We start from the raw sequence: 27022 nt of genomic DNA on the forward strand, positions 1-27022 counted from the left end.
GTCAAATAATTTTTTGGTAAATAAATAAATTTTAAATTTATCTCTCTCTCTATATATGATTTGGTTTCTTTGTTATAGAGAGGTTAAATACAGCTTTATTATTCAAACAAAAAAATAATAATTAACCATATGTATGTAACATTATAATTATTTTTATTTCTCGCTCATTTTTTCATATACATTTAAAAATTAATGGAACAATTTTTTTGTTGTCCAATTTTGTTCAAAAACCACTCGGAATTTGTTTTAAGGCATATATACATTTCCTTGTACCAGTTAGCATGCAAGATATAGCTGTAGTACATAACTTCTTCCTCTTGAGTTTGTCATGTCATGCAAATCTTCCAGCCATAGCTAGCTAGTGATTTGAGGGTTGCAGTTTCTACCAACCACACCTTTCAAATCAGAGGTTCCACTCAAGCAGGGAGTCACCATTATTTACTAGTACATGCTTGCCCAAACTCCAATTCATGATATATCTTTGGTCTTCCATTAATTTGATGGATAAGCTTAAGACTTCTCCATTCCATTGTGGTTGCAACATTTTAATTGTTTTTCTCTATGCCCTTTTACACATTACTCTAAAAAGCTTTTATTCCTTGCACACAAATGAGAATAATAATCCTTCCTTTCGATTTGATGGTTGAGCGCCCCACAACTAGTTTCCACTACCCGTCATTCAAACCCTAAAAAAGTTAATCCAATCACACACACCAATACAAAAGTTAATTAAACACACCAATCTATCATCTCAAACCTGCACCAAAACCTTGTTTTAAGTAGATAAATAAACAAGTACACCCTAAAATTTCACATATTTTGAAATGAGAGCCCTAAAACAATTCCAATTAGAGAGATGCATAAAGAAACCAAGGGTTAAGAAAATGGATCACAAGTTCAAAACTGATAAATTACAAAGCCAAATTAATTAATTAATAAACATGAAATAAAGGCAGCTGAGTTGGCTTTGTCACAACTTTAAACAAGCACTTCCTTTCTGTGCCACTCAGAAAGTTGTTCATCCACAAACCCATAATGGAATGCTCCGCTATATACCCTCTTTATCTTCCCACCTCTCCATTCCACACAGCATTTAAGAAACTCAAGAGATAGAAAGAAAATAAAGAGAAGGAGAAGAGAAGAAGAGAAAGGTTGTGAGAGATATGGGGAGGGGTAAGATTGAGATCAAAAGGATTGAGAACTCAAGCAACAGGCAAGTTACCTACTCAAAGAGGAAGAATGGGATCCTCAAGAAGGCAAAGGAAATTAGTGTTCTATGTGATGCTCAAGTTTCCCTTATCATCTTTGGTGTCTCTGGGAAGATGCATGAATACATCAGCCCCTACACCACGTAATATTAATTTAAGAGTTGTTCTTTTTAATCTTCATCTTCTTTGTTTATATCTTTGTTTCATCAAGAAGAGTTCAAGTGCAGGAAAATATATAGCTTTTTTTTCCACTTATCTTCAAAACTCATCACTTTCTTTTTTTCTTTGGATCTTTTTGTTGGTTAAGGTTGATTGACGTTCTCGACAGATACCAAAGAGCTTCTGGGAAGACCCTCTGGGATGCTAAGCATGAGGTAGGGTTTTTTATCTTTAAAAGAATTAAAATATGAATAACTATAAAAGCTAGCATCTAGTAGTTTTTGCTTGATTTGCCTTGCTAAAAATATGTTCAGGCCCAAGAACCAATGTTTCTATGAGTAGATCTGCATTTGGAACATGTACTCTCACTCCCTCTATATATCTTAATCTGATGAGTGTTATAACTTCCATATATATTGACAAAGAAAGGCAAGGTTAGTATATATATATATATATATATATATATATATATATATGTATGTATGAACGGATCTGGTTATAAAAACAATATTCACTTTCTTCCTTTTCTTTGCAAATGTTTCAAAAGCTGAATGGTGTAGGAGTTAGCAACAAAGATGCATGTGATAAATTTTCTCTCTTGACTACACGTTTCTTCACTGACATTGCAACCAGCTTTAAGCTATACAGCCAGATCTAGTGCAAATAATAATAATGTTAATTTATTTGAGAAGTTTTGCTTTCTCGTCCATTTTTGTCTTTTTTGGGGGTGAGGGCACAGAATATATATATGTTCGGATTTACAATAATAATAATGTTGTTGAACTCGCCGCAGAACCTCAGCAATGAAATTGATAGACTCAAGAAAGAGAATGACAGCATGCAAATTGAGCTCAGGTATATATGTAAATATAAATAAATTACTGCAACCCTGTATATATATATATCCAACAGCATGATCTCTTATTTTTCTGATCAAGTGTATACGTTTCAGGCACTTGAAAGGGGAGGACATCACGTCACTCAATTACAAGGAACTGATGGCACTAGAGGATGCCCTTGAAAATGGCCTCAGTGGAGTCCGTGAGAAAAAGGCAATTTTTTTTAATATACTTATCATAGCTTTATATTTATTTGGTCAGCAAAAATTAAACAAGTTTCAACTCATCAGACCTTTCTTGTTTGTTCCACAGATGGAAGTGCACCGGATGTTCAAGAGAAATGTACGAGGGTCTAGATTTTTCCACTGTGTGTATATATATTAACGAGAAAGATTAAAAGTTGATTAGTGTTCATTAAAAAAAGTTAATTAGTGTTTATGTCAGCAATTAAAAACATGATATGCGTTTATAACCATAAGAGCTATTGGTGCGTACTTGTTATTCCCATTTTTTACCATAGTCAATTATAATTCTCATTTGATTATTCTATAAATAATGATGATGATGTCTTTTGCAGTAAAAGTTTATGAAATATATGATAAAAAAAAAAGAAAAAAACATTGACTCTTGTTTAATTCCTTTGATACTGCTCAGGGAAAGATTTTGGAGGAGCAAAATAAGGAACTCAGTTTCCTTCTGGTACGTGGCATCCTCCATCTGTATATATGCATTAATGTGTGTCCGCAACTTCTACCATTCAATTCATGTTTCTAATTTGGATCGATATCCTTCTTGTTTCACACATGGTTGATATAACACATCTACTAGCCCGGCCGTATACTGATGGATTTGTTATCAAAGTCACAAATGCCTAAGTGTATTTTTTATTTTCAGTAGACACATTTCAAAACATGTTAAACTCAAACTATATATGAGTCTAGTATCATTGGATTTAACATCCATTTTAAGTATATGTTTCCTGCAGCGTATTGTGAGTAAACCGTATAGTTTCAGCTGTTCCATATATAATTGCAAAGTTTAGTTTTATTAATTGAAATATATGTGGATCACAAAAATAAAAATAAATATGACTGAACTTAAAACACACATTAGTTTAGTAGAGTGTATAAATTATTATATATATGTCTAAGCATATTATTAAGAATAGTGATTCTCTAGCGTACAAGCTAGTGTGGGTTTAGGATGTTTTAGATGATTTGTATAAAATTTTAGATTCAAAACTTATTGTCTCATATATATATATATATATATATATATATATATCATTTGTTTTTTTTAAGAAATAGGTTAGCCGATTATAACTACAACTAAATATAAGATAGATATAAGGAAAACGTAATTCTATTATTAAATTTCTAGTCGCTTTTAATATATACTAGTATAAGGTTATTCTAGGTTTAGGGTATTTATGAAACATTTATGAATACCAAGTAGTAACTGGCTTCATTCGTTCATAAAAGGAAATTTATATATAGTATAATCCTCACGGGAAAATTCATGAACCATCTAATGTAACTGACTGTATTTTAATTGTTCTCTTACAGCAACAGCATTTGGCAGTAGAAGGAATTGGAAACATGCATGAACAATGGATTTGACGAGATCAAAAGGGGATTCAATTCGCATATGCAACGCGCAGCTAGCCTAAAACAGCCAAATCTAAAAGAAAGAAAAATATAGATTAATGGCTGGTTTTGTCAAATTAGTTCTGCTCAAAAGCCCTTAATTAATTTATATGAACTTCTATCATTTCTGATTTTGGTCGTATTTCTTAAAGCTCGGTAGTGTACGTAGCTCTAAAACTTGCTATACGATTATTGAATTCGATCTAATTACGAAACTATCAATATTATATAACGTGTATGCTGCATATCATTACGATTATTGAGCTATATATGTTGCATATGGAGAAATGCTAATTACTTGCATGAGTTTAATTTTTATATAGTATGAAAAAAGAATTGCTAAAATTAATCAGAAATAGTTGCAAGTATGACTTTTATGATAAAAAAAAAATCGATAAGCTTAATTATCATAATAATTGTTTATGATTAACTGATAAAAACACTTTACACTAGTACTACTATTTACTCTTAACTACTTGCACACCAATTCTTTAATTATTTTTGGGTTAATAGGCCCCCAATAAATAAAATTAGATGCAGAAGACTAATCAACCCCACAAAGGTCAGCATTGCAAAAGTAAAATCATGTGAGCACTAAAATGCACCAAATTGTCATTCTTAATATATTAGGACCACGATTATATTATTTACTTGGAGATTTGTTTTAAGTAAAACTTGGTGATTCAAGTGAGTATCACTATAACTTAAAAAAAGAAAAGTGAGTATCACCCTTTATTTATTATTTAATTTAATATTTTTATCTATGTAAGTTAATTGCTGAATGCCGAGGGTAATAAATTACAATTTACTTTCGTGTAGTTTGGCTCGAAATCCTTTATCCTCGATTGTTAATTCCAAAACAATTGCTAAGTTAAATTGTGTAATAAGTTGTTAGTTTAGTTGAGAAGTTGAGTAAAAAAATAACTGAAAAATATTAGCTGAGAAGGCTTGCAAGACCTAGTGAGAAGGCATGAGTTGTCTTGCGAAGGATTGGGAGTTGGTCTTCCTGGAGGCAAAAGTGAATTCGAAGGTGCTTGTTCTGACGCTCAAAATCCAAGTTGCACGTGGGCTCTAATATGGTTAATGTTGCGAAAGAAGAGGAGTTTTGTTTCTTGAATGTCAACCTCCCCCGAGGCTTTGCAAAGCATAGTGTGAAATGCGAGGCCCTCTCTAGGGCGAGTTTAATGGACTTCTAATTGTTATTAATTCAGGACCTCATGGTGGACATTGCTTTAATGGTCATGTAGGATTTGAATGTGTAACTTTCAGGTTATTAATCATTCTAACCAACTCAACTAGTAAGTTAATTATATTATAAAATAATTAATGTTGTTATATGGAATGCTAAATTTTTTAATATATATTTAATGTATATGTGAATTTACGTAATTGTCACAAAATTTATTATATAAATTTACATGTGTATTAAATATACATTAAAAAATTTAGTGTTTTATATAACGACATTAATTATTTTATAATATAATTGATGCATTAACTCAGTTTATTAGAGTGTTGTGTTAATAATTTGAAAGTCACAAATTCAAATCTTATATGAATCATTAATTTTAAATTAATTTGTAAGACATATTTTTTTAAAAAAATATATGTAATCTGTATGGACCCATACAGATTCCATGATGGGTCCATACAGATTACGGATCCATAAATTTGCTAGGGGTGATTTTGGAAAATATAAAAGGTGTTGGGTGCACAAATAGTTTGTCTGGTGCGCAAAGCAATGTCTCTTCATGGTGAATGAGTTGGCCTAATCTTTTCATGGCAAACACAAACAAGAATGGGAACAATGGATCTCGTTGTACATGCCTTTGGAAGGTCTAGACTCTTTCACTCTTGACCATTGAATAAAACCAGTATGCATGGAATATGATGAAAACTTTTGAAACTTTGGTCTTATATATAAGCAACAAATGATATATTTTTTTAGTCCTAATTATAAGTAACAATAACTAGTTTTCAAACTTATTTCGAATTAAATAGCTTTTATATACTTAATTTATTGCTAACTCTATTTACTAAGCACACACTTATTGAACTAACTATGAGTATTAACATTAAAGAAGACCATCACTTACAACATTTAAACTTAAGAGCACTTTTAGAATAAAATTTAAATTTATAATAGTATTAAATGTGACTACCACTTTCTTTGATCTTGATGATTTGTACTATTTTGCTTATATATAGGACCAAAAGTAGTATAATATTGCAAAAATAGATGGAAATGCCAATGTCCTCGATAGTGTTGAGGATGAAGCTCCACTCAAGGCTTCAAAAGCTTTCGCCAGTTGACAACCATGAATCCATTTTTTCCTTTAAGACATGCTTTATGAAATGAAAGATTTCATGTGTTATATGTAATGATATGATCTTCCCTTTGTCTCCAAGGAACGATGCTACATTGATTACGAGCAATTAGCTAGGATGGAAATGACTTGTTTGAGGTGGGCCACAAAGATATTGATAATGATCTTATATGTTGCAATGCACAAGCTTTAATTAAAAGCCTCGCGTTGTTTCTTCTTCGACACTTTTGACAGAGGATTTGTAACTTCTCCTGGATTCATCTACTTCTCTTATCACTATTTGCTAAAGAATCATGTACTTTCGTTGTTCCCGCTTGCATAGTCAAGCACGTGTTGCCATAAATAGCATTTTATTGTCATTGTTGTTATTCCTTTTTGGTTGGTCCCCACCTTTAAGATTCTTCTTAACACATGCTTGACATTATTTAAAGTAGAATTCAATTGATATTTTCTCACTTTATGACCTAAACAAATCTCTTTGCCACGTCCTTAAATGTGCAGATTGCCATCTTGATGTTTTGCACACGTATCACCATTTTATCTTATTCATTAATAGTTGTAGGACTCACCCTTAGTATTATTCCCATCAGTGAGATCTTTATTTATTTCCATTAGTGAATCGTGATCTAGGTTTGACCGTTATGATATTTCCATCATATAAATCCTATTTGTTTTGGCATTTTCACATCAAGTGGAACACCAATAAATATTTGTATGATTTAGGAACCTATAAGGAATCCCCTCTCCCACAACCTTGATTTAAAAAACCAATAAATATTTTCATCATTGTATCGCTTTTACTTCAACCTTGATTTAAAAGCCTCACATTATTTCTTCTTCAACGTTTTCATTTGATAAATGATTTGTAACTCCTCCTTAGTTCATCTACTTCTCTTATCATTATTTGTTAAATAAACATTATTTTTGTTGTTCTCACATGCATAATCATGCATGTGTTTGCCATAAATAACCCATGTATCACCATCGGTATTATTCGCTTTTGATTGTTGGTCCTCACCTTTAACTAGATTCTTCTTTATGTGTACTTGACATATTTGAAGTAGAATCCAATTGAGATTTTTCCGCGTTATTACTTAAACAAACCTCTTTGTCACGTCTCTAAATGTGCAAATTTCCCCTCTTGGCGTTTTGCACACGTATCACCATTTTATCTTGTCCAATAATAGTTGTAAGACTTACCTTTAGTATTATTCCCATCAACAAGACCTTTATTTATTTCTTTAATGAATCGTGATCTAGTCTTGGCTGTTATGGTATTTCCATCACGTAAATTCCTTTTTTTTTTGGAATTTCACATGAAGTGGAACACCAATAAGTTGGTAAAATAATAGTATCTCTTGGAAGGATAGACAAATTTTGTATGATTTATGAGCCCATAAGGAATCTCCATTTTCACTATTGTATTTTTTTTCCTTCAACCTTGATTTAAAAGCCTCGTGTTATTTCTTCTTCAACACTTTTATTTTGATAGGGAATTTGTAATTCCTCCTTGGTTAATCTACTTCTCTTATCATTATTTGCTAAAGAATCATGTACTTTCGTTATTCACACATATATAGTCATGCATGTGTCTACCACAGATAATCCTTCGTCGCAATTCCCTTTTGGTTGATCGATCCCCACACTTACCTAGATTCCTTCTTAACGAATGCTTGTCATTATTTGAATTAAAATCTAATTGAGATTTTCCCACTTTATTGTCTGGACAAACCTCTTTGGCACGTCCCTGAATGAGCAGATTTTCCCTCTTGGCATTTTGCACATATATCACCCTTTTATCTTGTCCACTAATAGTTATAGGACTCACGTTAGTATTACTCACATTAACAAGACCTTTATTTATTCCATCTAATGATTGTATGATCTAGTCTTGAGCGTTATGATATTTCCATCACGTAGATCCTATTTTCTTGGCATTTCCACATCAAGTGGAACACAATAAGTTGGTAGAAAAATAGTATCTCTTGAATGGAGAAGCAAATATTTGTATAATTTTAGAACCTAGAGGGAATCCCCTTTCTACAACATTTTTGTTATTATATGACTTTTACTCCAAGCTTGATTTATAAGCCTAATGTTTTTTTTTAAGATGTTTCATTTGACATAGGATTTGTAATCCCCTTTTGGTGCACTGCTTCTCCTATCATTATTTGCTCCAAAATCATGTACTTTCATTGTTTTTACCTACATAATTATGCACGTATCTGTCATGAATAATCCATTTATCGCCATTAGTGTCATCTCTTTTTTGGTTGGTCCTCATCTTTAACTATATTATTTCTTAACCCATGCTTGACATTATTTAAAATAGAATCCCAATTATATTTCTCCACTTTATTGCCACACCTCTCCACGTCCCTGAATTTACAGGTTTTCCCAATTGGTATTTTTTTTACACATATCACCATTTTTATTTTATTTTATTTTATCCATTAATAGATGCAAAACTCACCTTTAGTATTATTTTCATTAAGACTTTCATTATTTTTTCCACTTAATGGTTTGAATTGTCATCTAAAATCTTGATCATTATAGTATTTCCGTCACATAAATCCCATTTTGAGGTATTTATACATTAAGTGGAACACCAATATATAAATTTGTTAGAAATAGTATCTCTTGAATGGAGAAACAACTATTTGTATGATTTGGGAGCCAAGAGGGAATCCCCTCTTCTATATCCACACTCATCATCACACTTCCACATTCTCCTCTCCCTCGTTTGTTTTCCCTTTCCTCGTAAACCCTAGTAGAGTTTTCCACCAATTTTTTTCCCAAGACACCTAATTAATAAAAAGTAGATAAGTTTATGCTAAATGGTTTTGTCTATAAAAAACAAAATAAATGGTGCGCCGTGTATGAATTACTATAGCTATTGGGAACATTAATGATGAAATATATACAATTGTAAATAATAAAAAATACAATAAATATAAAATAAAAATACGAACATTATCTCAAATAAATTTATTTTAATATTTTCCCTTCGAATGAAAAATAATTTTAAAAATAAATGAATGTGTTTGAATTTTATACTTATTATTATATTTTCAAATTAAATTTGTTTAATATAATTATTTAATTTGTTTTATATAATAAAATAATGTAACTTAATTCATTTGACATATTAAATATTTATTAATAGCACAACGTTTATGGTTTTAATTGTTAATTTATTATTTTTAGAAACAAAATTTTGGATACTATATTATATATACACATGAAATAAAATTACAGTATATAAAATTTGATTAGATGAAATTGATTATTAACATAAAATAAAAATTCAAATAATTTTAACATTATATTAATATGCATTTTTTTGTAAAAATAATTAATATGCATTTTAATTTGGCTAATTTAAAACATGTTTTATAAAAAAAACTAAAAACACGTACTTTTTAAATATAAATTTATTTGGAACAACTCATTATAATTTATTTGCAATAATAATTAAGCATAGAAGAGGGCGAGCCCTGGTGCAGCGGTAAAGTTGTGCCTTGGTGATTTGTTGGTCATGGGTTCGAATCCGGAAACAGCCTCTTTGCATATGCAAGGCTAACGCTGCGTACAACATCCCTCCCCCATACCTTCGCATAGCGAAGAGCCTCTGGGCAATGGGGTAGGAAGTTTTTAATAATTAAGCATAGAAATCAAGAGATAAAAATCAATTTATTTTAAAAAACCTAGATGAATAATAAAAACTGAAAAACGGTATCATACTATATTAAAATTATTATATAATTTAAGTGTTACGACTTGTATTTAGTTTAAGAATTTTATATTTATTTTACTTGCTTTTGAGCGAATATCCAGCTTACTTGAGGCCTGTGTAAGGTGGCCATTGAACGGAAACGGACCAAAAAGAAAAATATTTTTATTATTCCAACTGTGGCTGATCAGGCATATTGGAGACAAGGCAATCAAAAAGAAAGTCCAAGTTGGTATTGGATAAAAGTTATATAATTAAGTACTTGATGATTTCTCTCAAAAAAAAAAAAAGGAACTTGATGATCTTTAAAAAAAAAAAGTACTTGATGAATTTCAATATTTTTTTTTTAAGAGTTCAATACTTTATTTTATGTAAACATTATTTTGAGGAATTATTTATGTAAACATTATTCCTGATAATATGCTGTAGAAAGCCTGTTCCTTTTTTTTTTTTGTTGTTGAAAAAAAAAGCCTGTTCCTTAATCCTATCATCTTTCGCATATGTTTGGACGTCGAATTCAACCGTTTTTTTTAATAATTATTTTTCGTAAAAAAAGGAATTGATTTGATATATTTAATAGAAAGGTAAAGAATTTTTTTTAGTTTTTAAGTAAATAAAAATCCTTTTAACCTTTTAATACTGTAATGAACATTCCAAATTTTTTTTGAAATGTTATGTCAAGTATGTTTATTCGGAATACATTTTTTTTGAGGAAATGTTTACTTGGAGGACTTTTTTTTGAGAAAATGTTTATTTGGAATACTATTTTTTTTTCCTTAAAATGCATTGATTCTAGAAAAAATAATTTAACTATTTAAACTATTCTCAATATTAAGAGGATTTATTTGTCAAAAACCAAAATTCACAAGGTAATCATTTATTAAAATAGTTATTCAATTCAAAGTACTTCTAAAAGCTCTTTCTATTCCAAAACAGTGCAATGAATGCTATCCTAGTTCCTCATCACCGAGTGAGTATTTGATTTTGGTGGAGAAATAATTATTATTTATAGGAAGAGACTAATAATAAGTACCCAATCACCTTACAAAAATTACAAAAAAGTTATCAACGAGAAGATATGCACAAACTACAAACAAACCGATCAAAACACATAATACGAAAGTGAACAAACCGAGGACAATACGGAAAATTTCTTTGGTCTTTATAGCGCGTAGCATTAAAGTATCCCCAGTCTGAAATCTCCTTCAAAAGTAAGCTTTCTTTTTCTTTTTTCTTTTTATATATTTATTACTACATCGTGTTCATTTTAATCTTTTTTTTATTGTTGTTTTTAGAAACCAATAAATAAGATAATTTTTTCTTTATTTTAATCAGGAAGAGACATTTCGTGTTTCTTTACATATCTTAAATAATTTTTTTTAAAAAAACTAGAAATTAAAATAAAGCAATTAACAACATGAGATAGTTATTAGGAGAGAATGGTAGAAGTTAAAAACTGATACATGATAAAATTATTAAAAATATATGGACACAAAAAATAGGATTTTTTTTATTAATAGTATGGATAAAATGGTGGTGAAGTTTTCTATTTTATTTCTTTCTCTTTTGAATCCATAATAAATGCTAAATTAATCAATGTGATATTAAACTTTAAAAAATTCTCAAAAAGCTAAATAAATAGGAAAAAAATCTTAAAAAATTTGACATTTTTCACTATTTCTTTTTCCTATAATCGAATCCCCTTCGAAACATAAACGGAAAAAATTACTGAAAAAAAAACCGGAAAAATTGATGAAAAAAAAACTATGGGTGGCAAGGTTTTAGTGACGTGTCATAGGAGTAAAAAAAAAAAAAGAAGAGAGAAAAACATTGATGAATGATGATGAGAGTCGCATGGGGCAAAACGGTCTAATCAACATCGAACTTAGGCCCTCGCTGAGTATTACTACTATAAATAATCAATAATAATAAAAAGAAATAGTAGAAAAATAAAAATCTTGCTTGGGTCGGAAAGAAACGAAGGAAGCAGCAGTGTCTCTCTTTTGTTTGTGTGTTTTTTTTTTTTTTTTTCTCAAACCGTTTTGGATTTTGTTTTTATTTTTGTTTTTCGTTGATAACTTCACCAACCATCTCTTTCTCTGCGCGCGACGCAGACCCAACTCTCTCTCTCTCTCTCTCTCTTCGACCCAGACGGAAAAGAAGAAAAGAATATTTCTCATTTTATTATCTTTTATTTTCTGAAAACAAAAAACCATTGTTGAAAAAAAAGCCTAAGCCTAATAACCTCCTTATCCTCAATCTCGCACATCCTGAGAAAAGGTAATAATATCGCTAATCTTCTGCTTTTCTTTTTTTCTTTCTTTTTTAATTTTTTGTTTTCAATTTTGGCTTTATATTATTACTGTCGTAGCGTATTTGCACCTAGGAACTCGTGATAGCGTCTGCATTTTTCTGCAAGTAGGGTTTTCTTTATCTGATTTTTTTGCCTCACTTTCCGTGCAGAGGGGGGGTCTCAGGATAATGCCGCTTTCTAGGGTTTTCTTTGCGGGCAATGGTTTTCACGTAGAGGTACTGTTCTTCTCTACTTTGCCTTAATTCGAGGTGCCGTTTCGTTTTGGTTGTTGTGTGGTTAGGTATTCGGTGATGCATTTTAGTGATTCTTTTGCCTTTCTTTGTTTTCTCATTTTTTTTTTTTGAAGTTAATCAGAGAGTGAAGGGTTAGTGGTGGCCTGTGGTGTTGTTGATGGTTTTTAAATGGTTGAGATGGGGTCGTGTGGGAGATCTGCTGCCATTGATAATCCCTCAGAAAAGTTTATTATTGAGCAGCAGCAGCATTTGTGCTTAGAGGTTCAAGAGCAGGAGGTTGTTTCTGTTGTGCAGGAGTCTTGTTTAGAGGAAGAGGCTTGCAATGTGGTGGACTCTAATGTTGAGCTCTCCACTGTGATTGATGGTTGTCTGGGAGAGGACCGTGTCTGTTCCAAACGATGTGTTGATGTTACCGAGGGGTCCAGAGAGGGTTTGGGTTTGGGTTTGGTGAGTGAATGCGAAAATGCTGATTTGTTGCCACTGGAGAAATCTGCCGAAGATGATTGCCAGAATTATTTGGGGGTTTCTTGTGGGAGCATTGAAGTTCCCTGTGTAAACAGTGGCTCAGAGGGAAGATTTCTGGATGAGGGTAACTTTGATCTGCCTTCGGGGTCCTTAACTGCAGATGATTCACAGATGTATTGTGCTCAACTGGATGAGCAGAAGGATGATGAGTCATGGTCCTTAATTACTGATGATTCACAGAGGCATTGTGCTCAACAGGATGAGCAGAAGGATGATAAGAGCGATGTATTGCCTGCAGCAGGAGATGATTTGGCTGTCGTGGAAGGCAAAAACGATGTCACTGGTGTTCTTGCTGATGCTTTCAGTCATGTACATGATTTCAGGGATTGCGAAGTGTCTTTGGAATCGGAATCCATGGCTGACTTGTTAGTTGATTGCAACTGGCAAAGTGAGCAGGAGGAAATTATGAGAAATACTGATCCCTTGTTGAATGTAGTGGAAAAATGTGACGCTCTAATTGTGGAGGAAACTGATGCTTGCAGGCAGATATCTCCTACACCGGCTATGGAAGTGCCATCAGGGGCACCATCAGGTGCATTATGTACAGATACTGAAGTAGAGAGCACAAGTGATCAGCCATGTGATCAGAAAGATGGTGAGGAAACTGATGTTTGCAGGCAGATATCTCCTACTCTGGCTATGGAAGTGCCATCAGGGGCATTTTGGACAGATACAGAAGTAGAGAGCACAAGTGATCAGCCATGTGATCCGAAAGATGGTGAGGATCAAAATAGTACTTGTGAAGAAATCATCAACATTAATTCATGTGTAAAAATATCATCCTCTCCAGGTTGCAATGAGACTGTTGGGAGCTCACCTGTAGTTGGTTTTCCTTGTGAGCCTGCCCTGTTGGATCCAGAGTATGAAATGAAGAATGGCATGCTGCAAATAGAAGATGATGCCTGTAAATTGAAGGACTGTTCCTCAGAGGAAACTACCAACTCTACCTTTAGAAAACCATTTTCTCCAGAATCAGGTCTGCCCTCTGTTGCTTTAATTACCAACTGCTCTGCAAAGGATGTTCCTGATCAACAGTCTAAGGGTGATGATGTTTCCATTGATAATAATAATGCTGTGAACAATCAAGGGCAGATGGATAATGATGGAACAGAAGCTGTTGAAGTTGATTGTATCACTGAAGGCATACCGTTACCTTCTCAAAGGAATAGTCGAAGAACTAAATTTGGCCGTAAGACACAAACCAAAAAGGCTTCAAGAAAATGCAAGAACAAAACCAAGGTTACACATCCAAATGGGGGTATGAAGCTAAACTTAGAGGCTGCTAGAAAGAAAAGAAGTTGTTTCTCCAAACCAGCTCGTTCTTCTATCTGGGGATTGATTGGAAATATTGAACAGTTTTTTGAGCAAGATAATGAGCTTGGAGATGGTGAAGCTGTGTGCCAAGAATTGGGGAAGGCTAGAAGCAAGCCTCAAAGTGGGAAAGCGGTTAAGAATGGTGCAAGTACTACCTCATTGGGTTCAGTACAGAAGCATTCTGTTTCAACTACTCGTGTTCGTCTGAAGATCAAATTTGGGAAAGAAGTTGATTTAAGTTGCTCAAATGTCTTGATTCCAGAGTCTGTTGATGGCTTGGCTTCTGCTTCCTATTTGGGGTCTGGTTCAGGTTCTCAGAAAGTAGCTGGCAATGCTGATGATAAAATTTCTGAAGTGGTGGCTTTGGGCCATTCAGAATCTTTCAATAATGACCTGGACAAGGATGGTTTTGTTCTAAATGAACAAGTTGCAAATAACCCCTTAGAAACCACTGAAATAACAGAGAAGTCATATGGGGATGCAGAGGAACCTTGTCTTGCAGTTCCTCCAGAGAAGGTGGTTGAAGCATTGATTGAACCTATCAATAACAAGGGTATGGATCCTGGAACCTCACCTGATTCTGAAGTTATCAATTCAATTCCCGAAGTCCAGGCTGGAGAAAAACATCAAGAAGATGCACATCATGCTGTTTTAGGTTCTTCTAAAGAATTAAATTCTAAATTGGATGTTACCATCAGTAAGAGAGGGAAGAACAAAGAGAAAGTTATTTGTTCAAGTAATTGTATCACTGAAGATGGATCACAAGGTCCACATAAGAATAGTAGAGCTAAGCATTCAAAGAATCACAGACGTAAGAAAAATTGCAGGGATGTGGTCAGCTCTTTGGAATTGCCCACTGATATAAGCAAATCTTTGAGCAGTAAAGAATTGTCCCCAGAATCATTGCCTCTTTCTGTAGAGACTGAACTTGGAGGCTCCACTGAGGCTTTGAAAGTTAAAAATCATACGGACGTTAAGACAAGTGACAAACCATCTGTTGACCATGGATTTTCAGATTCCCTGGTTGCTGAGAATATGCTGTCATCTGCAAGACCTTTGGAGCGTAAACTACCTAAAAGTCTTAGAGCTAGTAAAGTTAGCAAGACCAAATCTAAAGCTTCTGACTCAACTGGCAGGAAAAAGACTACTGCTGGTATACGCAAGGAGAAACAGATAAAGGCAATTAATAAGAGCAAAGTCAAGGGAAAAGGTGTTTCTCTTAAAGTTACATGTGAAGTGGAAGATTGCCTGCATCCAGGTAGCTTTTGGATTCATCTGAGAATGACCTTGGGTCCTTAATGACTATCTAAATCTTTATTTTATTATTTCTTTATCTTATTTGTTAGTTATATGGATTGAGAAATTAAACATCAATAGGCTTTTTTTTTGTCTCAGAAGAAAATGCTGGAAATCATAAGCTGGATGCTGTTGGAAAAATTATTGCTGATGACAACAGAGTATCGGTCAATTTATCTAATTTGGACATGCTGTCTGGTGTTGGTTATGGGGAGCAACTTCTATCACCCCGTAATGCATGGGTTCGTTGTGATGATTGTCACAAGTGGCGGCGAATTCCAGCTGTGCTTGCAGACCGAATTGATGAAACTAACTGCACCTGGTATACCATGTTTATTCATATTACTCATTATTATTTTTCTATAATTCTTGATTAGAAGCTGAAGAGGCAAAATATGATATGTATCTGTTTGTAATATATTTTTTCATAATTGACTTCACTTGTAACTAATTGGCCATGTGCTTCAGTCATTATCTGGGTTTTAATTGTAAAATTAGTCATGATTTATATTTCTAAAATCCTCTTATGTCTTTGCATACAGAGGTACATAAGCAAATACCTTATTCATAATATTCATAGTATAAATAACTAGCATCTTGTCATGGGTGATATTCTTTTGAAGGACATGTAAGGACAGCAGTGATAAAGCCTTTGCTGATTGTGCTATCCCTCAAGAAAAGTCAAATGCAGAGATTAATGCGGAGTTGGGATTATCAGATGCCTCGGGTGAAGAAGATGCATATGAAGGTTCCAAAAATTTTAAGGAATTAGAATATCGGCCTCCGTTAGGTATGTACATTTGTTACCAAGTTCCCCAGGAGTTTTTTATTTTAAAATGAAATTTAAGCTTGAAGCTAGACTGTTTTTAGGAATGTGATTTTATCTTATTGTCTGATGTTTAATTTCCTTTATGCATTGCAGTTTCCCAGGAGTCAACTTTTACCCATATTTTGACCAATGAATTTCTGCATCGTAGCCATAAAACTCAGACTATTGATGAGGTCCTGGATTGTTCTAGTTTGTAATTCATTACAAATGATTATCATATTACATAATTTGATAGATATGTATATGTTTTAGTGTACTAGTGACGATGTTGGATTAGTGTGTACTTAAATGTGAAACTGGTCATGATGGTTTCCTCTTATGACTTTAGACCTTTGGTGTGCTGATGTGCATATGTTCTTTCTTTCTTAAGTACATATGCATTATGTTTTATTTCAGGAGGGTTCTTTGCCCTCCTTCAAGTTTCCATCATTTTATTATTGTTTTCCCCCTAAAATATTGTGAAATAGGTAACTGCTACTTTTACAATACCCTCACACAGGATAATGGAAGCCCATCTGAATCAGAGTTGATTGACATTTAGAGCATATACCTAAATACAGTGGTGGAGCTAGACTGTTTTAGTTGGGGTGACCATATACATAAAATATTAATTAGAAAGAAATTTTTAAATCTTCTATTGTAAAATTTCAAATGTTGGGCAGTAATCACTTTATAAATTTAGAATTCTGATAATCTTTTATTACATAGGTTCACATGTATAGTAATTTTATGTAAGATTACTTCAAAATTTTGTAGATGCCTACACACAAGATACATATAGCAAGTTTACTGAATTTTGAAGAATAATTATGATTGGACTTATATCAGCACGACTAGAAAATGTCTGCAAGTCACTATATAATGCATGTTTATGTAAAAAAATAACTCCCTTATAAACCAAGAGATTTGAGTCATAAAATTACTATTTGCAGTCGAAAGTTATGTATTGTAATAATATTGGTTATGTTTTCCTCTTGATATAAGTTTCTTTCCATTATATTATTATTATTATTATATTGTAAATTTTTGCATAACAAAGACATAATCTATATGTTGTGTGAGATTTGTCAAATTAAATTGTAAAATTGAGTGAATTTTGTTAAAACTCTTTCATCCTTCATCATAAATTTTGATATTTTTGTCTTTAAAAAAAATTACATATAAAAGAGAGAATTAGAAAATTTGATGGGGCCATGACCCCCCTGCCTAAATATGAATTGAACTTTTTTGTACTTTTATGTAGTGGATGTGCTCTGCAGAGGATGGATAAATTGTTGACCTTATGTTATTCTCTTATGTATGATGAGGAACTGTATACTTTGATGCCTTGCTTCCAATTGCTACATATATGCCTTTCTTTTGCTTTTACATCAATCACTAAAAGTTTTATTTTACTTTGTGGTTTATATGATGGATAGTACTTAGGTTTTAATTAAGCATGTTTGGAATTTGCAAATTTGTGCATCGGAATTATATTTCTGATTCATTGCTCCTCTGGACTTGTATCAGATAATGGTCTGTCATTGCAAGCCATCTCAAGAAGGAAAGTTGGGCTGTGGGGATGAATGTCTAAATCGGATTCTTAATATTGAATGTGTGCAAGGAACCTGCCCATGCGGGGACCGTTGTTCCAACCAGCAGGTTTATAAACTTGATTTTTTTATACTGAAAATATACTAGTATTTGGTCTTTTTGTCAAATGACATGATTGCCGGGCAAATGCTTGATTTCAGTTCCAAAAACACAAGTATGCTAGCCTGAAGTGGTTTAAATGTGGGAAAAAGGGTTATGGACTGAAGGCAATTGAGAATGTAGCTCAAGGCCAGTTTCTTATTGAATACGTTGGAGAGGTAATGCATACAATACTTCTCTTTCTTTTTATTATCCCCATACTAACTTAACAATTTTACTTATAATTTTGTTATGATACATGAAATATTGACTGTTGAAGCTGAATATCAAAATTTTGTGGTCATATTATGTGTTGGTTCCATATTTTAGCTGATTTTTTTGGAGAAGGATGAATTAATATTGCCTTCTACGAAGTTATAGGCGCAGTTATGTTAGATTTTTTGTACTTAACTCTATTCTTCTCATTTGTTTCTTTTCTCCCCCTATAATGTTTGTGTCCTCATCCTCCTATATCTTCTTTTCACTGAAGAAAAAAATATTATATGATGTATTGGCATTGCACTCAGTGGGGAGTGGGCTGATTTAGTTTTTAATTAAATCACTACCGTGTGTATCATCAAGATGGACATAGTTTGTCTTGCTTCTTTTTGTATGATTTGAATTGCTCTAATGCTCTTTAAATAGCAGTTAAGAGCCATGGAAAACTATTAACATTTTGCTTAGTAGTAACCAAAGAATATTGTATTGATCTAATGCAGTAGCAGTGTAGCACATGTCAAAAAGAAAGCCTATGCATGTAAGCTGGGGCTAAAAAATAGCTTATGTCTAACACTCAACTTACTTTTCTTGTTAATTGAGGAGAAGGAGTATTCTAAGCAGATTGGGTTCTGTAATTAATGGATTATGTTATATCTTAGTGTTAGTATTTGCGCTGCTATTCTATGTAGGGGTATTGATGTGATTTGTGTTGTATATGCAAAGGTACAGCTTGTGCACATCATTCACATTTAGGTACTTAAATATCCAATTTATGGTCCAAACAGGTACTTGATATGCAAGCATACGAGGCACGGCAAAGAGAGTATGCTTTGAAGGGTCATCGGCATTTCTATTTTATGACCTTGAATGGCAGTGAGGTATGAATTTAACCTGTATCTGCATACTTGAGTGGAAACAATTTTTTTTCCCGCAAAGTAAAAAACTTTAATTGGTTAACTAGAAACACAGATTTGTTCATGATAGCTTGTTACACAACATGATTGTTTACATCAATAGATAGCAGTTGTAGTTTAACTTTTCATACAATGCATTCCTTATGCACATGCTGTGGAAATTCTCTTCTCTTGCCTTCCTTCAAAGAAAAACAAAAGGGTAGAAAGTTATATTCTGGGAATATAATTCTTTTGCATTATATCTCCTGACTTCTAGGTGCTATGGTAATTTATAAGAACCCAACATGTAGCCCATATTATCTTCCCCCTAGAAATATGTCCCTGTACAAAATTAGGGAACCCAGAAACCACCTCAATATGAAAACCATGCCTTTGAAAGGGTCACTTTGCCATTCTATAATTGATTGTGAACTGTATCTTGTTAGCAATATAATTGTCTTGGTAATTTACTGCTAGTGGCAAGTTAAATGGAATATTCTGGTTTACTTCTGCCAATAACTTGATGGGAGTCCACAATGGAAAAAGAGAAAACAAATTAAGAAAATAATGATTATATTGCTTGTTTGAAAATGAAACAGAACAAGGAGAGAGATCTCTCCTCAAAGGGTCTCCCCTGTCATGGCTCAGCACTTGCTCAATTCTAAAATGCTAATTAATGACAATTTAGGATGATCCTGTTGACCTTCCGTCCTCCTATTTATTTATCTAAGTAATTCCTGCTAATTGTTCTTAACATGAACCCTTCTTTATTTTTCCAAGCAAGTATCCTTTTACCTGTCTCTCCTAACATAGCCCATGTGAAAGGATATGTTGGAATTGATGAAGTTACCAGCAAAATTTAGTTTGGCTTGAAGATAGCTGTTTGAGTTATTCATGCCTTCTACTGTTGATTAATCTGGGATGTCTATTTATTTTGACCTCATTTTATGACATGCCTGTAACTGGATTCTGGACAACTTATCAACTCATCTGGATAGTTATATCACATTAAATTTTCCACTTTTTTTTGCCATTTTTTATTATTCCGAGCATTCAGTTGAGACTTGGGAATGGTGTCCTCTGGTTCTTTAAACATGATTTGTTATTGTCACCCTATTATTATTAGTTTTTTCAATTGTTTTCTACTTTGCCATTCACATTTCTTTATTTTCAGGTGATAGATGCAAGTGCAAAAGGAAACTTGGGGCGTTTCATTAATCATAGTTGTGATCCTAATTGTCGGACAGAAAAGGTGAATATTATACTATTATTACCTGCTTTTTTGGTGGTTTACTAAAGAAAGATTATGATACTAGAGAAGCTTTTGTTTTAATAGTATTGGGAACTATATTCTTGCTAGCTTTACGTTTGCATTCTGCTTATCTTATACTAGGAAATGTGAATTTATGCTTTTCCCAAACATTTTCTTAATGCCATTTTGCACTTATTAGTTCCCGGAGAATGAAATTCATAATTATTCTGTTGTTTTCTATCACTTGACCTTGTGTTTGATCCTTTTTTTCAACAGTGGATGGTGAATGGGGAAATCTGTATTGGACTGTTTGCATTGAGGGATATTAAGAAGGTGTGCCTTCAGCCTTCACTTGCTACTTTCATGTGTGTATTGTTAATTCCACTAGATCTTGCAGTTTTGTGCTGTGGATCATTGTTGCTTCTACCTTTCAAATTGTGACTTTGGAAGTTTGAAATAGTAACTTCAATTTACTTTCTTGTGTCCATGTCTGTTGTGTATTATGATTTATGATTATCAAATATGTGAGAAAATGTGAATCTTCTTAATTTTGTACTTCCAAGTATGAAAATGGTTAGTTATGCCGTCTTTTCACTACAGATGAAATATAAAAATATTAGACCATTTGAGCCAGAAATGCTTAATTGAACAGAAGGTTGGATGATTAATGTTTATAGCTCTTTTTTTCTGTTAGTAGATTTGTGTTGTTAGTTTGGAGGACTTGGAGGTCCTATTTTTATACCTTATTAGTATTGGAATATGAAATTAATTGTTAAACTTAATTGTTTCATTTGGGTTTTTTAAGCAAGTGTAAGTGTTATTCTGTGCCAAAAGCTGAATTTGTTTATCACCACCCTCCCCAGGATGAAGAATTGACCTTCGATTACAACTATGTGAGGGTTTTTGGTGCTGCTGCCAAAAAATGTTATTGTGGTTCACCTAACTGTCGAGGTTATATAGGTGGTGGTGATCCACTTAATGCTGAACTGATAGTTCAAAGTGATTCAGAAGAAGAATTTCCAGAACCTGTCATGCTCACCAAAGATGGTGAAATTGAAGATTCTGTACCTACACCCGAGTATTTTAATAATGTTGATACACAATCTGCTAAACATATGTTGAAAGACAGGGATATATTGGACAATTCTACAACTGCTATAGATTCGGATGGTTCTCTAGAGAAAGAGCGTTCTATGAACCCTGCCTCTGCTGTTTCTCTGTTGCACAGCTCAGCAGAAATGGAGGATTCAAAGGGTAAATTACAATCTTCTGTTCAAGTTGAAGAAATTTCTCAACAAATGGAGGATGTAACAAGCAAACCCATGCCTGCTGTACACCAAGGATATGAAAAGGAATCAGAATTTGCAGACAAAACTTCTTCCATTCAAAGATTAGACACTACTTCTCCCCTTACAACTGTCAGCAAAATGTTACCGAATTCTGCTGGTAGTAACAGGGAGTCAAAGTCTGAAATAATTGGAGGCAGGAAGACTCCTAAGTTAAAAGGTTCTGTTAAAAAGGGAAAGGTTCATGCTAATCCTCCAAATGGCCTTAAAACTGAGGTGACAGCCAATCGATTACAGGTGCCATCAATAAAACACAAAAAAGTAGAAGGTTCTTCCAATGGACGGTTTGAAGCAGGTTGGTCATCCTCATTTGTTTGGTAACATTATTATTAAAACCATTTATAATGGATAAACCTTTTTGTTACCTGCAGTTCAGGAGAAACTTAATGAGTTGCTGGATGGAGATGGTGGAATAAGCAAAAGAAAAGTAAGTACTTTATATAGTAGCAGAGTGAACATAATATTTTAAATAGGCGCATTTATTTGGAAGCTAGTGCATGCATGTGTGCTTTCCCACAGTTAATATTGGTTATGCAACTAAGCAAGAGACATCAGCCTCTACTGCTGTAATATCTTAAATTTATATTTGTCTTGTAATCAGTTGTGAGAAATAGTTTGTGTCTCCAGTTATCTTTTTTTTTTCTTCAATTTTGTTTCTTGTTCTTGAATGCCTTTATTGGAGGTCTTACAGGGCTAGTTACCTGGGCAGTTTTATGTTTCAGTTTTCACCATTTGACTGCCCTCACCCTTTTTCTTGTAACAGGATGCCACCAAAGGGTACTTGAAGCTTTTGTTTCTCACTGTGGCATCAGGAGATAGAATTAATGGTGAAGCAATTCAAAGGTCCTCTCTTCTCTGCCTTTTTCTGTTTCTTCATCTAGCACACATTATACACTCTTATATTTTATCATGGTTCATGGTAATGAAATACTTTGTAAAGTAAATTTTAAACTTTGGTTGCAGCAATCGAGATCTTTCCATGATCCTTGATGCTCTTCTGAAAACAAAATCTAGAGCAGTGCTGAATGATATAATTAACAAAAATGGTAATACATATTTGCTTTCTATGTAATGCAGTTTCCCCCCCTATATATCTGAAATGTCTAAAACAAATCGCACATTTGGTTGTGTTGAAAAGTAACTATAGTGTTGCCTTTCAGGTTTGCAGATGTTACATAACATTATGAAGCAGTACAGGCATGACTTCAAAAAAATTCCAATACTACGAAAGCTTCTTAAGGTGCTTAGATGGGAAATTACTCATAATTTAGTTGTTTGTCATATTCCTTTTGTCCCAAGAGGTTATATGTGTGTGTGTGTGTGTTTTAAATTACTTCATGTCATTGAATCATAAGATGTGTATTTTTACATCTAAAGGAGTATGTGTTCTTTCCTTATGATACTAAAATGGGGAAGGCTTGTTGAGCAGTCGGAAACTATATTTATCATGACATGCTATTATTGTTCTTGCTGAACAATAAAAACCCTTAGGTAGTGTTTGGATACAGAATTTCAGAATTCTTAAGGAATTTAAATAAAATGCATGCAAAAGAGGTGCGGAAGAATGGGAGAGGAACAGATAGAGGTGCAGAAGGGAGAGAGGTGCTGCAAAGATATAGTGCACACCAAAGTTTCTGAGTGAGGCTGTCGAAGCATGAAGGAATTTTTAAATTCTTTTTTTTAGGCATTATTTGAAATCTTTTCATTTTACTTGAAAAATCCCCTGTAAAGTTTCCATCATTTTGAAATTTCTTTTGTTTTGATATCCAAAATGTCATTTTGATATATGGTATTTTAAATCCACTTCAAAATTGAATTCCTCTTAAAACCTCATATCGAAAGACTTAATTTTGCGTTGAATTCTATGTGTTATATGATTGCTATGGTGCTGTTTGTTCTATTCATCTAAAACGTAAAAATATATTTTGAAACTTTTGTCCAATGGCCATATTTTGGCATTTGCATGATGATAAAATATTTTATTCCCCTTCATCTTGATGTTTGTCAATTTCTCTAATCATTTAGTTTCAATGTTAGAATGTAGGGAAGGTTCAATCCTGTTATTATTGATTATATTATTCAATAAGTTGATAGATGGTAGATCCCAATCTTTTCTTTGCTGTTCTCCTTTCTGCATTCTCTCATTCTGAGTATCAAGAAAGTATATGACCCTTGGCTGATCAACTTTCTTTTGCAGGTCTTGGAGTTCCTAGAAGCAGGCAAGATTTTGACATATGAACATATTAATGGTGGTCCTCCTTGTCGTGGAATGGAGAGGTCAGAAAATTTCAAATCATATCCTTCTCCCCTAATTTACTAAAGCAATTGTGATATTTGTTAAATTTTGTAAGTTGGTTGTCTGGTGGCACTAAATTTAGTAGCAGTTTTCATTTATGAATTTTTCTTCATCACCCTTTTTCATGTGGCTTGTATGAATATGATTGACATAAGCTACAAAAAACGTTTTGTCAAGTGCTTGGAAGCATGAAATATGTTACTTCAAGTCATCAACTTTTCTTATTCCATATTTTTGGGAGGGAATTGAATCAATTGATGATTTATAATATTCCTGATTCTGAAATGATTAAAATGGTTGGGCTTTTGCTTAACTTTAATGTCTTAGTATCTCAAGCTTATTTTAAGTATAATGACCAAAAAATATTGTAGGGATTACGAGATGTATAATCTCTTTATAATTTTTATTTTTTTTGCATTTTACTCATAATCATTACATTAATGTGACATTTTTTAGTAGTTATCAATAAGTATTGATATTCCTGTTTTGCTTGAAATATTAAAGAATGTCAGTCTTGTAGATATATTCTTCCCATTAGGATGGACTCGTTTGTTAATTCATTGGTACTCATGTCTCATTTACATAGGTTTTTGTTTCATTCTAATTCTATTGATACCATTGTCACTTGTTTATTGTTGGAAACAACTTGAAATTTTCTGTCCTGTAGTTTGTCTCTTAAATCTTGAATGTGGAATCAAGTATTTCATTACTGCTAATCTTCAAATCATTTGCATTTTTATTTTGTCACTTAGTGGGATAAGGCTTTGTTGTTGTTGCTTGCAATTTTGTTTTGACTTGAAGAGATGTTGTAATTATTTATCATTGCAAATGAATTACCCTATTTTCTTATAACTTAGATGAAATTGTTCTGTTGCTCTCTAAGCTTCTATTCCTTTACTTATAATTTGTTTTTATGTTCAGCTTTAGAGAGTCAATGCTTTCTCTGACAGAGCATGAAGACAAACAGGTATCTGTTATGTTAACTTGTTCATTTCTATATTGTACACGAGTGCCAAGAAATAATGTTTTAGAGGATTTTTTTATAACCATGTGCTGAAATCTGTTTTGGGGACGAGGAATTGAATCTTTTCATTGTTTTGTTTGCACATGTAGGTCCATCAAATTGCTCGAAACTTCCGAGACAGATGGTTTCCCAGACATGCCAGAAAACATGGCTATATGGACAGGGATGATAACAGAGTGGAATCTCACAGAAGTTTCAAGTGTAACAGATTTTCAGCATCACAGAGTTATAGGCATGAACAGGATTTAAAGACTACAGAAGCAAGTGATTGTAGTCAGCAGTCGATGCTTGTGACAACTCCAGTAGATGCTGAAGCCCGGGAAGGCTTTCCTGTGCAGTCTCTAGATGGGGTTGAAACCAAAACAGCTGAAAAGCGTAAGCGCAAAAGCCGATGGGATCAACCAGCCGAAACAAACTCGCATTCTGATGTCGTTATGAGCTCTATTGGTGAAAGCCAGAACATTCATGAGGATGTTCCACCAGGGTTTTCGTGTCCAGTAGGTTCATTAAATGCTTCCCTAAACTCTGGCAATCTTGCCTTGCAAAATGCAAGCCGTTCTGGATGTCCCTCTGATATAATTATTGGTCATCCAAAAGAGAAATTTAACTCTTGCTTGGCTGTCTCATTTGGAATGCCATGGTCTGTTGCCCAGCAATATGGAACTCCTCATGCTGAATTTCCAGAGTGTTGGGTCACTGCACCTGGCATGCCTTTCAACCCATTTCCTCCACTACCCCCGTATCCACGGGACAACAAAGATTGTCAACCTTCTAATACTAATGCTATGATAATTGATCAGCCTGCTGAAGTTGAGCAGGGGGATACCAGCGGTATGGTTAATTGTCGCTCTGATGATATGATTCCCAGCACAACTGGTGTTAACCCTGAAGACTCTAACCTTCTGTTTGAGGACAATAAACACATAAGTAAACGATTGAAGGGTGACTCAAATGATTTGGGAACGAGGTACTTTAGACAGCAGAAAATACACCGACCATGGTTCAAGAGGAATGCATGGAAATGTGATGAGAACAACTCTAGTGGTGATATGTGCAGTATAGATGTAGGAGATGTACCAAAAGAGTCAAAAGTTACTTGTGACGCGGAGGATGCAATCTGTAGAGAGGAGTAAGGTGGCAATAATATTTATTAGCATGCACAGCAGCAATATCAATATTGTTCACAGGAAAAAGAAATATTTTTTTTTTCTTTTTTCTTCTTTATACATTAATGTACTGTCAATTCATTTGTTCCTGGATCTATTATTCAATGAAAAATATCATTCAATTTCAGCATTCCTCTCCTTCACTTTCTACACTACCCGGGGCAATCCTGCTGTTCTCAATACTGATCTGCCCAAACCTTCAAGAGGTAGGTGTTTCTCTTGACTTGTAATCCTCCGAAAATGGAAAACCTCCTATGGTAATGCACAGGATTGATGAGACAAGTATTGTTTGTTTCAACATTTTCTTAACATTTAATGAGTGGACTGAAGTCTGAATCTGATGGGTAGTTATCTTTATTTACAAATAAGTAAAAATAATGATTAATTCCCTTGCTATCATATTACTCCTATCTGTCTGATTTATTATTTGACCCTGAAAGATCATATATATATATATATATATATATATAGATTTATTTTAGATTCGTCTTTAAAGTTGATTCTTTTCTTTCCGAAGACCAGGTGTTTGTGGTTCTCAAGCTTCTAAGTTATACCTGTGATTCTGTGAATGTGTTGAGAATTTGGGAATAAATGTTTCTAGTTTTTGATAGGGGCAATCTCCTTTTTTCTTCTAGATTAGAAATTGTTAATGGTTGCCAATTTTATTTTTGGTTGACTGCAGGTTATTCTGTTTTTATTCTTCCACAGAAAACTTAAGCAGAGTTTATTGAT

The 27022-nt window shown here is 33.3% G+C and overlaps 2 protein-coding genes across 4 annotated transcripts; both read left to right on the plus strand.

The window, feature by feature from the left end:
- Window positions 1–1079: 1079 nt before the first annotated feature.
- Window positions 1080–3976, plus strand: LOC114414010 (floral homeotic protein PMADS 2-like). The gene is made up of 7 exons (XM_028378389.1): window positions 1080–1351; window positions 1516–1582; window positions 2161–2222; window positions 2320–2419; window positions 2519–2548; window positions 2861–2905; window positions 3772–3976. The coding sequence occupies exons 1-7, from the start codon at window positions 1164–1166 to the stop codon at window positions 3823–3825; spliced, it is 546 nt and encodes a 181-aa protein (XP_028234190.1). The 5' UTR covers window positions 1080–1163; the 3' UTR covers window positions 3826–3976.
- Window positions 3977–12028: 8052 nt separating this feature from the next.
- Window positions 12029–26655, plus strand: LOC114415455 (histone-lysine N-methyltransferase ASHH2-like). 3 transcript variants are annotated; one of them, XM_028380139.1, is made up of 20 exons: window positions 12029–12192; window positions 12376–12441; window positions 12573–15556; window positions 15676–15916; window positions 16218–16384; window positions 16517–16596; window positions 17933–18064; window positions 18157–18273; window positions 19099–19191; window positions 20381–20458; window positions 20735–20791; window positions 21322–22099; window positions 22176–22231; window positions 22568–22647; window positions 22768–22850; window positions 22965–23044; window positions 24002–24081; window positions 25022–25067; window positions 25214–26258; window positions 26419–26655. In XM_028380139.1, the coding sequence occupies exons 3-19, from the start codon at window positions 12628–12630 to the stop codon at window positions 26255–26257; spliced, it is 6141 nt and encodes a 2046-aa protein (XP_028235940.1). In that variant the 5' UTR covers window positions 12029–12192; window positions 12376–12441; window positions 12573–12627; the 3' UTR covers window position 26258; window positions 26419–26655. The 3 variants fall into 3 exon arrangements, with proteins under 3 accessions (XP_028235940.1, XP_028235941.1, XP_028235942.1); XM_028380140.1 differs by lacking the exon at window positions 26419–26655 and having other exon boundaries at window positions 12581–15556; window positions 25214–26417; XM_028380141.1 differs by lacking the exon at window positions 26419–26655 and having other exon boundaries at window positions 12030–12192; window positions 15694–15916; window positions 25214–26417.
- The last annotated feature ends 367 nt before the right edge of the window (window positions 26656–27022 follow it).

The sequence above is a fragment of the Glycine soja genome, chromosome 6 (genome assembly GCF_004193775.1).
Source record: "Glycine soja cultivar W05 chromosome 6, ASM419377v2, whole genome shotgun sequence".
In the NCBI taxonomy this organism is placed as follows: Eukaryota; Viridiplantae; Streptophyta; class Magnoliopsida; order Fabales; family Fabaceae; genus Glycine; species Glycine soja.